The sequence below is a fragment of the Myotis yumanensis genome, unplaced genomic scaffold, assembly GCF_028538775.1.
Source record: "Myotis yumanensis isolate MYYU_CA2020_CCGP unplaced genomic scaffold, mMyoYum1.0.hap1 SCAF_12, whole genome shotgun sequence".
NCBI lineage: Eukaryota > Metazoa > Chordata > Mammalia > Chiroptera > Vespertilionidae > Myotis > Myotis yumanensis.
The window spans coordinates 47,980,493-47,996,390 of NW_027223763.1; the positions used below are offsets into that span (position 1 = coordinate 47,980,493).

At 44.3% G+C, this 15,898-nt stretch overlaps 1 protein-coding gene across 2 annotated transcripts in view; it reads right to left on the reverse strand.

Moving 5' to 3' along the window:
• Positions 1 to 5,004: 5,004 nt before the first annotated feature.
• Positions 5,005 to 15,898, reverse strand: part of SPATA6L (spermatogenesis associated 6 like) — a 47,468-nt gene continuing 36,574 nt past the window's right edge. For both annotated transcript variants that reach the window (XM_070431583.1, XM_070431584.1), the window contains 4 exons: positions 15,333 to 15,529; positions 13,022 to 13,115; positions 11,907 to 12,009; positions 5,005 to 7,721 (listed from right to left, as the gene is read on the reverse strand). In XM_070431583.1, the coding sequence (XP_070287684.1) occupies positions 11,920 to 12,009; positions 13,022 to 13,115; positions 15,333 to 15,529 (381 nt within the window). In that variant the 3' untranslated portion in view covers positions 5,005 to 7,721; positions 11,907 to 11,919. The remainder of the gene's footprint in view (positions 7,722 to 11,906; positions 12,010 to 13,021; positions 13,116 to 15,332; positions 15,530 to 15,898) is intronic.

The following is a 15,898-nucleotide window of genomic DNA, read 5'->3' on the forward strand; positions in this document are numbered from 1 at the left end:
CATTTGTTGCTGTTAATTATCTCATTTCCACTAAGTTCCTTTGAATTCTAAGACATGACTGGGTTCTGCCCCAAACTTCTTCCCACATTCTTCAGTAACCTTTGTAACCTCCTCCTCCTGCTGCTCCCGTCCTGTGGGCCTCATCTCTGCCCAGTACTCCACCTGTGCCAAGCACACAGGGGTCCCTCAAATGTGGGATGAGTGAAGAAGCTCCATTTCCTTCTGGTCTCGATCTCTCTCTCTCTCTCTCTCTCCATTCTCTCCACTGGAGATTCATCCATTGTTATGGCTTCAAATGCCATCTCTATTCAGATGATTAACAAAAATGTCTATCTCCCAAATCTATAGCTGCCTTTGGTTTCACCAACCCTGACCTCCCAGCCAAATTTCAGATCCATATTTCCAACTATTGCTGGACATTTCCCTTTGACCTTTGCACCCTCTTTTTAGCCATTACACTGCTTCCCTGTGACCCATGCACCCTCTTTTTAAACTGAACTTACCCAAAGTCAAACCTACACATTTTCTTCTGCAGTCGCTCTTTCCTAAATTGAGCATTGTGCTTTTAAAACCACCATGATTTCCTCTGCAACTTCGGATCATAATTTCTTTGAGGTTGGAGGTGGTATGGCAGGTCTACAGAGGTTCGTCCATTTATTTGAATCCCTCCACATGTTGCCCCTGAGTGACAGTGGGTGGCCTATGGCTTAGCCTCAGTTCAGACATAAATAACCAGACAGAGTGCATTCCTGCACTTTATCTCCCCACATCATTCTTAAATAAATAATGTGTACTTTGACAATCCTCAGTTCTACTTACAACAATGACAGCTTCAAAGCAAGAACAAACACAACAAAAATCTAAATCCAAGAGAAGGTGCCCATTGCCTCTGAGCACCCACCCTGCCACACAGCACTTCCACCCCCCCGCCCCCCCACACACACCCTGTAATTCTGAGTGTTCCCTACTGTGGCCCTATTGCCAAAAAGACATGGGGGGGGGGGGGGGAGATCCTCCCCAAAAGGTTTTATTTGGCCTCCTACTTTGTTCTCTTAGTCTTGAGTTCATCTTACCTCATGTCATAAAGAATGTAAATCTACAAAATGAAGGACACTGTGTCCTTCTATCTGCAGAGTAAATTATTCTCTCAATCAGTACTTCACTCCTGATTAAATAGTCCACCTTCATTTTGCAACTCCCCCCACGCCTTCTGACTTAACTGTTTCTTCCTTAAAGGAACCAGACTCCTCCTCCCCAACCCCCACACACCATTAAAGCACCTTAAACTAAATTGCCTGATTTCTTCCCACTCCCATGTTTAATGAGCTCCATTCTTCTCTATGACCCTCCCATCCTGTCCAGGCTCTAATATCCAGACTTCTTCAATGGCTTTGTCACAGTCTCCCTGCCGCCAGCCTCTACCCACTCCCAAACCACCTGAACAAGATCATCCGATTAATAGTCTGCTTTTCCATCGCAAAACTCTAATGGTTTCTTATTGTCTACAGCACAGTCTAAAATCCCAGGCCCAATATTTAAGACACTTCAGAAGATATTCCTAGAGGATATTCCCAATTTCCTCACATCTCCCAAACCTCTTCTCCACCTGGTGCTTTTAGTTCTTAATGTCAAAAATAAATTCTTGGCCCCTGACCCCAAGATACCATTATTTCTTTTTTTTTATTGTTGTTCATCGTCCCCCCCCCCCCCCCAGGATATTTTTTCCATTGATTTTTTTAGAGAGAGTGGAAGGGAAGGAGGGAGGTTGGGGAGGAAGGGAGGGAAGAAAGGAGGGAGGGAGAAAAACATCGATGTGAGAGAGACACATTGATTGGTTGCCTCCCATACACACCCCAACCAGGGCTGGGGATCGAACCTGCAACCCAGATACCCAGATATTTGCCCTTGACCAGGAATAGAACCCATGACCCTTCAGTCTGAGGGCCAATGCTCTAAACAGCAACACCAGCTAGGGAAAGACCCCATTATTTCTTACCTCATGGAACCTAAAGTAGTAATAATCTTGGTGCATAATCAAATATTGCCTTGTATTATTAAGTGAATCAATATGAGACTTGATTATAATGTAATAAATTGAGTTCCACAAACTTTAGGTATTATTTCATATTATTAAATAAGAGTCATAACTGGTGGCTGTAGGCAAGATTAGCTTCAATAAAAAACTTGTGGCCATCAAGCCTTTTATTGTTTTGAATTTGAATAATTTGAACACCTTGCCAGAGGTGGAGGGGGTGAAGTTATAGTTTCCATTTCATCCCAGCCCCCATCACTAACAATTATTTCCAACCCACTGCTTCTGGCAATCACAAATCCTGCCTGGTTCTGAAGGCACTGGAGTGTGGAACACCTTTAGACAGTCACACTTGAAACATCTCATTGCCCTAATAATTCCAGAGAATCCAGAAGGATATTCCTGAGCATAATGCTTCCCCTACTCCACAGGGCCCAGTACAACTCTGAGCACATAGTAGAAACTGAATAAATACAAGTTGAGTGATTTCATGCAGTTATCTGTCAGGTCTGGGAGACCACATGACTCAGTAAACAAAGGATGTCATCATTCAACCGGGTTGAACTTCCCTTACGCAATGACAAATGAGCCTTCATGACAAGGAACTCTCACCACGAATTCAGCACTTCCAACAATGGCACCTCTCACATACAATCTGTTCCTGGAAATCATTCCACTAAAATAGGTGTGATATTTATCTCAGTTCAAGATAGCAATTTGAGTGTCAGTTCCTGGAGGAAAAGGAACAGGGATATTTATTTTGGGGTGGCGGGGTGGCTATTTACAAACATAATATCCCAATGACAGGACATAAGAGCAGAAATCATCTTTTGTTGGTCTAAACAGGAAGTGGTTAACCTCATTCCAACTCCAGGCAAGAGACCTTAATTGTCCCATCACTCTACTGAAACACTGAGTTCACTTTTCAACCCCTTGAATTATCCAGCATGCACCAACCTCAGGGACAATCAGGTGACAACCCAGAGGTGGTAAAAAGTGGTAGGAAAAAAAAAAACCAAACAAAAAACCAAGAGGTTTGGAAACAAGACAAACCAGGGTTTGGAAATTGCTTCTGATACACATTAGCTTTTCTGAGCCTCTGTGTCCCTAGCAGGGGGGGGGGGGGGGGGGGGGAAGAGAATGTTTTCTGCAAATAATTCAATAAAAATAATAACAACTAATACTTACTGAGTGCTTATTTTATTCTAGGCACTAATTTAAAGTGCTTTATTTAAATGTGTTGACTCACCTATTTATGACAGCGTTACTATTATTGCCTGCATTTCACAAAGAAAGACACTGAGGCACAAGGAGGTTAAGTTATTTGCCCAAGTCACTCAGCCGCTGACAGAATCAGGATTCAAACCTAGGTGCTCTACCTCCAGAGCCTCAGTCTTCACACCCACACAATAACGCCCTCATGAAGCATTTGATACAGCCTGGCAGACTGCGGCGCTAAACAAAGGAATGGAAAAATGAGAGAAAGAGGGGGAAGGAAGAAGGGAAAAGCCCCTTTTCCAATTCTTTGCTGGGATTTGGGTTTACCAAGGTTAGATGGGAAGATCTTTAAAAGACTGTAGCTCTCCCAAGCCCCTCTACGTTGCTCTTGTCCTGGCCTCCCCTGTGGGAGAACCTAGAATACATCACCCTCCACACCCATCCATGCAGTAACCCTGGCTGGTTCAAAAGCATCCACAACCAAACACAAAACAAAGGCCACATGTACTTCAACTCTCTTACCTTGGAGCCAACTCTGTGCCTCATCAGGGTCTTCCTTCTCCCTCTTCATTGGAAAGTCCTAATGCTGGTGACTCAGCAACCTAACAGCCCTCAGATTCCCTTCAGCATTTCTGGGGCAGGCCATGAAATGCTGAGTCACTCCGTGCTGCCTCCTCAAAGTTCCCGCTGCCTAGATGAAGATTAGTGCCCTCCCCACCTGCCCGCCCCACACAAACAAAGCAAACCCCGCCATGCAATTTGCTGTATTCTGTCTGTCCTATTGGCTGGCCTGGTCTTGGAGAGGAGGCAAAGCTGTGATCAATACAGAGAGCAAATGAGCCCCAGCAGGTGGATCTAATGGGTAGTTGAGGATATTACTAGCTATGAGCTGCTTTTAAAATAAAGATAAGGAGAAAGAAAAATATAGACTTACCGGGTGCAGGAGGATCTCTCTAAACGATACGGAATCTCAAAGGGAAATTTCAGAGTGGAGCTCCTCACTCTGCTGAGGAAGCTCCAACAACCCAGCCATCCTGGAAAGGACCCACGTGTCCCAGGGGAAAGCTCATGGCCTAGGCAAGAGCCTGTTTTTGCCAAACTTCCTAGTTCTAAAGGTGAAACTAAGCACAGGTCTTTCCTCTGATGACAAAGTAATGATTGCTGCGTCCCTAGACCCAGTGTGGAGGCGTGGGAGGGAACAGACCCGGGGAGCCTGAGGGTTTTAGCTCTTCTCACTGTCAGCAGAGTTCCAAGTACATGGCGAGAGGAGGGGCTTCTCCCCAGGACCTGCACACCCCAGAGGAGTGCTGGCAGAGGTCCCCTGTTCTGAGAAGCACAGAGGTTCCACCAGGCAGTGCTACTGGGTTCGTTGGTCACACACAGATTAGAGGGCACGGCCTTTCCTCGGCTTGCGCTCAGAGAGGCCCGAGGGCTCCTTTAACGGAACCAATCAAAGAGAGCCAGGGCTCTTACTGAGAGTGGCCAGGCACTGGGGGCTAGGCTGAACTTGCACATGCAACCCACTCATCCTCTAATTATACACTGAAAAGCACCCACCTGCCTTTATGTTAAACTTACATATACGCTCTTTCTCATCCGGTGGTGCTCAGTGGTTGAGCATCAGGCTATGAACCGGGAAGATTCCCGGTCAGGGTGCATGCCCGGGTTGCAGGCTTGATCCCCGGTAGGGGGCATGCAGGAGGCAGCCGATCAATGATTCTCTCTCATCATTGATGTTTCTATCTCTCTCTCTCTCTCCCTTCCTCTCTGAAATCAATAAATACATATTTTTAAAAAACAGACATATACAGTCTCATTTTTTAAATCCTATTTATAATTCAGGGTCTTCAGGCTTCAGCTAACTTGGAGTCAGTCGGATGACCATAGGGAAATGGCCTCACTGGATGGTGGCTTTTGCTTAGAGGGCCCAAGCTCCACAAGGGAGATTTTCCCAAGAGTCTCTGAAAACTCTGCCCCTGTGAAGCATACTTGTAAAATATGGTCCCAGCTTTCATAGGTCAGCAACTGTGAAACTCAAGAAAGGACTAATAAACTGAAGACAAGTGGGGATTTTTATTATGGTTAATGACACAGGCCTTCCCAAAAGAAATCCAAACCCTAAGATATCACAAAATTATTCATGTTATCATATACACCAAAAGCAAAATGCCTTGGCCTGGTCAGTGTGCTCAGTGGTTAGGGCGTCGGCCTGTGCACCAAAGGATCGTGGGGGTCATGGGTTCGATTCCCAGTCAAGGACATGTTCCTGAATTGCAGGTTCAATCCCTGGCTCTGGTCAGGGTGCGTGTGGGAGGCAACCAATCAATGTGTGTCTCTCACATCTCTCTCTTGCTCTCTCTCTCTCTCTCTCTCTCTCCTTCCCCCTCCCCCTCCCTTCCTTTCATTCTCTCTAAAAATCAATGGAAAAAATATCCTCAGGTGAGGATTCACAAAAACAAACAAACAAAAAACCCAAAATGTCTCAACTGCAATCCTGGCCTAAAATGATTCCCCAAAACTAAAGTAATTCCTGGAGAAATAAAAAGTTAAGTAGGACTCGTTTAAACAATAGAGTTAGTGGACCCGAAAAATGAGAAAAAGGCAGATTGAGATGTGCAAATAAAAAGGAAAAAAAAAAGACTTTAAGTAAGAATGGGCATTTAAGATTTTATCCATTAATCAAATTAAGGAATTATGCTCAAAAAAACTGAACATAAAAAAAACCTGAACATGAGTGTCACAGTGTATATTTGGGTAACAACTGACATGGGGTACCGATTCATCAGAACTGATCTCCTTTGGCTGCTTCTGTCCTGCTTTATAAGGTCCTTTTCTGAGACTTGAACCTCAGTCTTAATATAATACAGTATTTTTTTTTTATTTTTGATGACTCCTTAGACACTGAAATAATAAATTGACAACTACAGTTTCTGGCACTTTGAGAACAGATAAGCAGGTGTAATTTAAGCATGCTGTCTGTTTTCCAAAGGAGCAATGTTTGTTGTAATGTATGCTGTACCTTTACTTGGCGGAAACTCCGAGAAGAGGATAAATGAGTTTTGTTTTACAATTTTCTTTTCCTAATTTACCTAGTTCCTGTGGTCATAATGAGAAAAGGAAACTGGACTCTTAACTGAATCTTCCAAAATCGAAAGTGGTTTCAGTGTCAGGTAGAGCAAAGTGCCCAGGTTGTAGTCTGAGGGAAAAAGGTCTCCATTTCAGGCCCCTTTTCTCTGGGTCTATACACATGAAGACAAATGTGCCTCTAGTCCCACTTCCTCCCACTCCATCCTCTTCCTGCTCCCTCAAACTGTGTAAATGTTTCATAAAGGCAACTTTCTAACCGATTATATATATATATATATGTATATATATATATGTTATTTATTTATTTCAGAGAGGAAGGGAGAGGGAGAGATAGAAACATCAATGATGAGAGAGAATCATTGATCGGCTGCCTCCTGCACCCTCCCCTACAGGGATTGAGCCTGCAACCCTGGCAGGTGCCCTTGACCGGAATCGAACCTGGGACTCCTCAGTCCATTGAGCCAAACAAGCTAGGGCTCTAACTGATTTTAAATTCAGTTTTGGCGATCATGTTTACAGAGCCTATTGACTTCAAGTAGATCTATTTGAGGAAGCTGTTGTTTCTCATGTGAATTTATTCAGAATCGCTAAACAAAAGGAGGGGTAGTGACAGAAAAAGATGTTTAAACGATGATCCAAAGAAATTAGCCTCCTCCTACAAATGTATCACAGAAATTACACCTTTAAAGCAAGATCTGAATTGTCCAGATACAATCCTCCCTCTTCCTAGGTGTTCAGTGAACTTCAGGTACATCAAGCCTAACGCTAAAAAACAAATGAACAACACAAAAAGCAGATTTACCAAAAAGAGAAAACCTTTTCCTAGAAGATTAATTGGGTTATTCCTCTAAATAGCAGCTTCCTAGCTCATGCAAACTGTAAGTTGATTTGGAAAGAAAGTGGGAGGGGTGGAGAAGGGGAGGAAGGAAGGGAATCAAGGAGGAAAGAAGGGAGGGAAAGAGTGTGTGTGGGAGAGAGAGAGAGAGAGAGAGAACTTTTCAAGGACACTCCACTGCCCAAATGAGGAACATTGAAAAGGCATCTTGACATTTTCAGTAGAAATCTAAGAAGTACTTTCCAAGCACCTACCACTCAACTATTGCTATTTTTCCATTTCAAGCTCAAAGCAAACCAAATAAAACACAAATGTTCCAGCTTGACAAGAAAATCTGAGCCCCAAGCGACGAAGACTTTAATCAACGACTCTTAGCTGGGTACAAAAGATTGAGTACAGGGTTTGATTTAAAGGGGATTAGAGACCAGCAACTCCATACACATAACAAACAATTGTAGTTCATTTCCCTATGGACGTGCCAGTTGTCTGGACGAGGGAGTTCTTCATGATGCTCCTCCAGCGTTCTTCCAGCTTCCCCTACAGGTGGGACTGAGAAAAAGAGCCAACAGTCAACAGGACCAAGGAGATGATCTCGCTCTACCCTAATCTTGGCCTCTCTCTCTCTCTCTCTCTCTCTCTCTCTCTGGATCACTTGGTGTCTGAGCCCCTTCTACACTCACAGTGCAGAGTGAGGCAATATTTGTGAGCCTGACAAGGCAGCTGTGTGGTCTCGGGCAAGTGACCTGACCTCTTCGAATAACATGAGTATGATGATCAGCAGAGGAGCCACCTCTGGAGAGTGTCATTGTGAGGCGTTAGGCTAGTCCTTGGCACACTATAAATGAGCAGACATTGTCAGGTGTCACTGAGCTAAACTGTTAACCATGCCCCCAATCAATTCTATTCTATGAAACAATTATTTTTGAAGGTGGAGTGGGGTCAGTATGGGATTGGGGGGTGTTCCAAGTCCCTCGTCGTCAGGCACTGGCAGCCTACTGCAGAGATTCTCAATCCTAAATGTGCATCAGAATCCCCCAAAGGACCTTTATAAAAATACTGGGCACTACCGCAGAGATTCCAATTGAATTGGTCTGAAGTAGGGCCTGGGCACCCCTCCCACCTCCCCGTGATTCTGTCATTTATGGAGGACTGCTGACTCGGGAGTCTGCCTTGTGATTCGGGGACACAGCCAAGCCTGTGGGGTCTCTTGGACTCTGACAGGACCAGGAGCTCCTGGGATGAAGGGACGTGCATCATTACCCATTGAGCCAATCCGCACAAGCCACCAAATGACAAATCCCGCAGAAACTGCTGACCAAATCAAAGAGGGAGGGTCCCCCAGGTGGGAGTTTAGAATCTGTAGTCTGGCTTGTTTTGGTTGTGTTGGAGGTGAAGGGCGCCCTGTGGGTGGAAGTAAAACAGCTCCTGCCTGCCAGCAGACAGGTAAGGGTGGAAGCCATACTGGCCACTATCTTAGGAGCTGAAGGTGACAGAATCAGAAACCTGTGCTTCAGTTAATTGTTGTCCTTTATTTATTTTTTCTTTTCTTGGTTTATCTTTTTTTGGCTATTCTTTAATTCTAGAAAAGTTTATTCTATCATTCTTGTCTGTGCCTGGTTTCCTGGCTCACCGTCGGGGTGGGAGCATTACAGGTGGACTAGCTCCCCCTGAAGGCCAGCTGTGGTGGTGGAAATGGATCACAGGACACTGCTCACAGGAGTGGAACACTCCTGGGGCCAGAGGTGGTGCCCTGTGGTCAGTCTCCCCTCCCTTCCTAGAGACTTGCCCTCCCGTCCTCTGTCCCCTTCTTGGGGGAGTGTTCATAAGGAAACCCACAATTACAGCACAAGGCTGAGTGAAACAAGTACAAGTGGAGGCGTGCGGAGGAGCAAGTGGCAGAGGCCCTGGCTCCTCCTGAGGGACCCAGAGGTTTCGCAGAAGAAGGCCTCACAAGCCCATCCTTCCGAGTGGCATCTCAGTGAGCGCACACTGGACATGGGAGATCAGCTCACACACTTGGGAAGAACAAGGACACAGAGGCAATCAAGCTTCTAAGAGAGCTAGGAAGGGTGTGTGTGTGTGTGTGTGTGTGTGTGCACTTATGGGAATTTTTTTGTGATGAAATTCACGTAACACAAAGTTCACCATTTTAACCACTTAAAAATGTACAAGGGACCATCTACTTTATACCAAAAATATCAAATCCCAAACCATCCAGAATAAGAAGAAATATATCCCAACCCCTTTGACTCCTTTCTTCTACCCATTCCCTGGTCAGACAATCGGACTCATTATTTGTTGGCTCGAGAATCCCTGGCCTCTCTGTGGGAAGACTCAACTTTTTCAATTCCCCCCGAATCTTGAGATCACTAGGAAACCAGGAGAGGGCAGGCTGATCACCAGTGAAACAGCAGAAGTGGAGAAGGTGGGAGAGGGATGAGAACTGGTGCTGCCCTCCAATCCCTCAGGGACTGGTGCCAGGAAGTGGGATGTGAGTGCCCCCAGCAGGGAAAAAAAAAGGTTCAAAGCAGAATTTGGGGTGGCCAATGATCAAGCATATTAGTATCTTGAGTCAGTGTGTTAGCTGAATACTAACAGCACCTTCTCTGTTAACAGTATCATTTCTGCGATGTCTGGCAAAACATTCCACTCCAGAGATGAGAACCCAGAGGCTTACTCTGGGGTGGGAGGGATCGGCTATTAGGACGTGTAGCATGTTCATGCAGCACTGTTTGTAAAAGAGCAGCAGGGAAGGAGGCATGCCCTGGAAACCCACCGGGTCTTCTGCCGAGTGCTCCTCTCCGGGACTGTATTCCCAACTCATGGCGTGACTGCGGCTGCCCAGTGTTAGCTGCTTGGCCCTACTTATCTGGGTCTTCTCTGGATTCACTGTGATACTCGGCATCTTTCTAATAAATGCTCTATTTGCTCAAGACAGTCAAAGCCACCTGGGTTTTTTTACAAGCATGAAAACCTTCGCTAACACGGCCCTCCAGGCCCCCTGCCTCACCAGGAATCCATGACCCATCCATGACCCAGCAAGCGGGGGTAGAGGCCATTGGCATGGATCTCACGTTACCTTGGAAACCCATTTTGTAAGGCAGAATTTACTAATTCTTTTCTCACCTTCGCTCTATCCCCTCACATCAGTGTGCACATACCAGCTGTTCCAGGACTCTCTGTAACTCGATGCCACCACCTATGTTGAAATTCGACGCAATCTGGCATTTGGTAATTATGTGGCCGTGTTCCCTAAGTGGTAATTATGTGGGTTATGTTCCGAATAACCACCTAATAAATGCCTAGATGGCTGTTTTGGCTACGGGACATTAAGTGGCCCAGAATCCATCCTTTAATCTACCAAGCAGAACGTCCTAAGGTGGAAGCCTGCAGACTAGGCAATTACTGAGCTGTCCTCCACATTCCTCTGCGCTGAAGGCGGGGAGTCCTGGCCAACCCTGGGAGCCTGACCCTAACTAAGTAAAAACTTAGCATGTCATCCTACACTCCTTTATTGTTTAAAAAGGCTCGTAATTATTTTGAAGTGGCTAGAATGAGGGACTTCATAATCCAGCACCATAGGATCCTTGTGGAAGACAAGCTCTCTCTGTCTTTCTCCCCAGGTTCTCCTATCACACACTCGAGGTTTGGAGAAGCACTAGAAGGCAATGGTTCACAGCGTGGGCGCTGAAGCCAGACTCATGCCCAGGTTCACATTCCAGCTGTGCCACCCACTAGCCATGTCACCTTGAGCAAGGCACCTGAGTGCTCTGGGCCTCAGTTTCCCTATCTGTAAAATGGAGGTAGTGATAATAACTACTTCACAGGACTGTGAGGATTAAATGTTAACTCATTTAATAGATGTGAAGTATTGGGGCCAGTTCCTGGCACTCAGGAAGGACTTGATAATGAAGACCTAGTGTTATCTGGGTCCTGGGCTAGAAATGGAAAAGAAGAGAATACCTGAAAAGTGACAATACCCGACTCTTTAGCCAACTACTTGCCACTTATCTGAATTCTGGAGCTACCTCGTTCCCTCATTAAACCTTCACTCAAAAAATATTTACTGAGCACCAACCACAGTGGGGAGTCATCTGAAACAAAGACAGCGGCAGGTAGGGAGTGGGAGTGGGAGTCTTGTTGAGGCCACAAGCCTGGCATGTGTGGCTGAGTTAAATGAGATCCCATTGTCGGGCACTACATGCCGGCAATGAAACAGGGAGCAGGAGAGACAGGTTTCACTTAAGTAGAAGAGGCAGCCTTTTAAGCAATCAACCCATATAAACATAGAACAACAAATTGTGTCACACTTTATGAAAGTGCAGGGCACTAAAGAAGGTATGCCTCAGCGGGGGAGGGAGTGTCATAGAACACCGTGAGACTCGAAGGGTAAATAGAAGTGACCCAAGTAGGATAGGGAAGAAGTATTCAAAAAAAGTGGGGGGGGGGGGGGGGGTAGGGGAGGAGAGAAGTATTCCAGACAGAGAGAAAAGCATGTGCAAAGACCTCACAGCAGAAAAAGCTTGTGTTCAAGGAGCTGAAAGAGAGAGAGAGAGAGAGCTGGCAGACCCACATATGTTCTGTCATTATTATACTGTGTGAAGGAAGAATGTGGTTCTTAGGACTCTCCCTCATCTCCTATCCACAGCGTTTTCTAGTAACCTCATTTTGACTGCTGGAAACTAAGATTATTTTAGAAAACCATAATAAGCAGCACTTAAGCTGCTTACTTACATAAGACATCAGCTTAAAAATATCTCTGTGCATGCACTGGGTAGTTCTTCAGAGGGTAGCTTGGTCTTTCAAAGGTATAATTTATGTCAGAGATAGAATCTTCCTATAACAAAACAAATGCAGCAGTTGCATTATTCATAATGTCATATAGATCAATGATAACAAGATGTATAGTTTTGCATTTAAGAGGTCTATGAATCCCATATATGCTGTATATGTGGGGTTCACATATATGAAGAAGTTACAATTTGCAAACTCCAGTTACTATCTTCTCAGTGTAACTTCTTTTTTTCCCCTTACTTTCTTTTCTTCTTTCTTTCTTTTTTTTCTTTCTTTCTTCCTTCCTTCCTTCCTTCCTTCCTTCCTTCCTTTCTTTCTCTCTCTCTCCCTTTCTTTCTTTCTTTCTTTCTTTCTTTCTTTCTTTCTTTCTTTCTTTCTTTCTTTCTTTCATGTTCCCAATTTTCAAACTCTAGGACCCTTGAATAAATCTATCATTTACTTCTAGCAAAACCTCCAGACTCTTTTTTTTTTTATAGCAAAGGTGGAAATTTATCGAAGAATAAGTACAGACTCCCACATGGGGAGAGGGAAAGAGTCCCACAGAACTGACTCCCATGTAGGGAGGGGGAAGAGTCCCCCAGACTCTTTTTGAGTTTGTTCAACAGTTTTCAGGAAAACTTTTCTTCCATGCTGTGGCCTTACACAGACTACACACACTTCTCTGGATTCTCCCCTGGACCAGAATTCCTGTGTGTGGGAATGGAATTCCGGTGGGAGGGAATGTGCTTGGGGCCAGTTACACTATCTTCTCTTAGTCCTTTGAAACGCCCCTGCTCCCTCCTGCTGCAAGACCTCCTCTTGACGCACACTGTGCTCATTCCTCAGTAGGTGTTCCACTGTCTCTTCTGCAGGAAGCCCACCCTGACTCCCAACCAAGTCAAGTACCCCTTTTCTTACACTCCCAGGACACCATGTACCTCCTTGGTCAGTGTCACAGAATTTTACATTTATTTCTGTGATTACTTGATTCATGTCTGCCTCTCATGCTAAACTCTTAAGTCCCAGGACCCATCTTATTCTGTCAGCAAAGATGTAGTTTCGCTAGAAGCCCTAACCTTGTTTAGGTGTTGCCGAGCTCTGTGCGATGTCAGAAGATTGCATACCCTTTCATGGATCTTCTTCCCTGTGGACTGAGATCCAGGGTGGAACCTGTTGGATGGATTAAACAGGGTGAAGTATTATGCAGCTAATAAAAAGAATAGTTAGAGCCCTAACCGGTTTGGCTCAGTGGATAGAGCATCGACCTGCAGATTGAAAGGTCCCAGGTTCGATCCGGTCAAGGGCATGTGCCTTGGTTGTGGGCATATCCCCAGTAGGGGATGTGCAGGAGGCAGCTGATCGATGTTTCTCTCTCATTGATGTTTCTAACTCTCTATCCCTCTCCCTTCCTCTCTGCAAAAAGTCAATGAAATATATATTTTTTTAACAAAAGGATAATTAGAGTACATAACAGTATGGGTTGATGTTTATAACTGAATAGTAAGAAAAATGCAGCACCATGAAAAATAGTGTACAGTGTGGTTTCAATGTCTTTATTAAACCTGTGCATAGGCCATCTCTGGGAATAAAAACCACCACGGTGTTCAGAATGGCTTGTGTTTGGGGGTTTGGCTGTGAGTGACTTTCCTCTTCATCCTTTACTGTGTGTTTTAGATATTTCTCTAAAGAACAAATCTTGCTTTGACATTTAAGAATTTAATCCAAAAATTTTAATACCAAATTTAATCCCATTGTTTTCCACCTTCAGAATTTTATTTGCTATCTCACTGACTTTAGGCCAATCAGACCCAACCTTAACCACAGGCCTTACAGCATCTTGCAGTTCCTCGAACATGAAGCATTTTCTCCTTCCGGAGACATTTCCCAGCCCTGCTCGCTCTGCCTAGGAGGCTGCCTGCCACCTCCAGCCCATCCCCACTCCTGTAACTCCTACCCACCCTCCAGAGCTCAGTTCAAGATTTCTTGGAAGGTCCTTCCTGATCCCCTTCATGTAGAGGGAGTCCGTGTCCCTATTTTATGCACTTAGAGTTCATTTGCCCCTTACTGATAGCACTTCTCCTAGTGGATATTTTGTCATTATTTGATTAATGTCTCTTTCTACTCCTAGCCTGAAATTGGGACTGAAACTCCTAGGTTAATAGTTCATCCTAGGACAGTGATGGCGAACCTTTCGAGCTCGGCGTGTCAGCATTTTGAAAAACCCTAACTTAACTCTGGTGCCGTGTCACATATAGAACTTTTTTGATATTTGTGACCATAGTAAAACAAAGACTTATATTTTTGATATTTATTTTATATATTTAAATGCCATTTAACAAAGAAAAATCAATAAAAAAAATGAGTTCGCGTGTCACCTCTGACACGCGTGTCATAGGTTCGCCATCACTGTCCTAGGGCCTCATAGGTATTGAATATCATAGTAGGTGTTTAATAAATATTTCTTGGGTGATTTAATCCATTCATTCATTTTTGGGAGGGGGTGGGTATGAACTCCTAAATTCTGAATCAGAATTAGCAAATAGATTATGAAAATCTTGTTTAGAGATACTTACTGAATCCCTTTGTGAGCAATTGTGTTATTGTGATATAAGGATTTACCTTATTCTCATCACTAATATTGCAGAGTAAAGCAGACTGCATCTCCTTTATTCAAAACAACTGTCTCACTAATATTATCCTTGGTGCCACTTCCCTGGAGCGAAGGTGATCAACTGTCCTGGTTTGACTGGGTCTAAGGGGTTTCCCCAGAATGCCAGACTGTCAGGGTTAAAACAGGACAGTCCTGGGCAAACCGGATGGTTAATCATGAGACTAGAGAGTGCAATTTGGAAAATCAAGGTTCCTGTTCCTCTCTGGCCTGCCCTCCGGACATATGCAATCACAGTTTTTAAAATTTGTAACAATAATATAAACAAACCAGGAAACCATGTCTAGAAAAAGAGAAAGAACATATATTCAGATGTTGTTAATGTTTGTCTTTAGGTGACAGGACTACGGGAGATCTTTTTTCACTTATTTTTTTCTGTAATTTCCTAAATTTAAATAGTGAACACTACTGTTATACTGGTGAAATCAAAAGATTGAGTTTTAAAATGCATAACATCTAAAAATGGATAGATAAATAGCACTTATGTCAAGTTAGCTGTCTATCCCATTCCCAACAAACACCCTGAGATATGTTTTCCAGAGGCAAGAGAAAGGCAGAACTTTTACTTTGGGGAAGACATTTAAAGAAATAATAATTTTTTAGATCAAGGTGTCCCCAGCTGAATGTTCCTGAGGAAGCAAACTGGTGAGGTGACCTGGCGTTACTCCTGCCAGAACACAGACACTCTTCATGCAAAGAGAGGGGCGCTTGCCGCTGACCTTCCTCGGAGAAGGCACTGATCCAGAGGAGGGCTGGGAGATCTGGAGTGCCGGGAGGTGGAGAATGAAGTTCCCAGGTGGAAATCCTCATCCCCTTGGTTACTGTAACTGGGTGAGGGCTTTCTAAACTTTCTCCGACATAACGGTGATGGTGATTGATGCCTTAAAAAAATCCGTTCATCTGGCTCTTTGATAACCTGTGTGACAATGTGCATTATTTTTTAGTTATAGTTTTGCTTTTGTTTGCTTAATTCAAAGCTGGGGTTGGGTGGGACAAGGAAGAGAATTGTGAGAAGGATAGAATACCTGCCCTGGGATGGGGGTGTGCAGAGAAGACTAAAGACAAATGCTCAGGAGAAGAGGTCAAGGAGAGATAACTAAAATTCTCTATGTCTGGCATGAGTTAACAAGCCAAAATAAATTCATGCTCTGAACTTAAATTTGGGAGGCCTGGAGATTACTGGGTTTGGGAAAGATTTCCTTCTTTCTTTCTTCCTTCCTTCCTTCCTTCCTTCCTTCCTTCCTTCCTTCCTTTCTTCTTTGTTTCTTTCTTTCTTTTTTTTTAC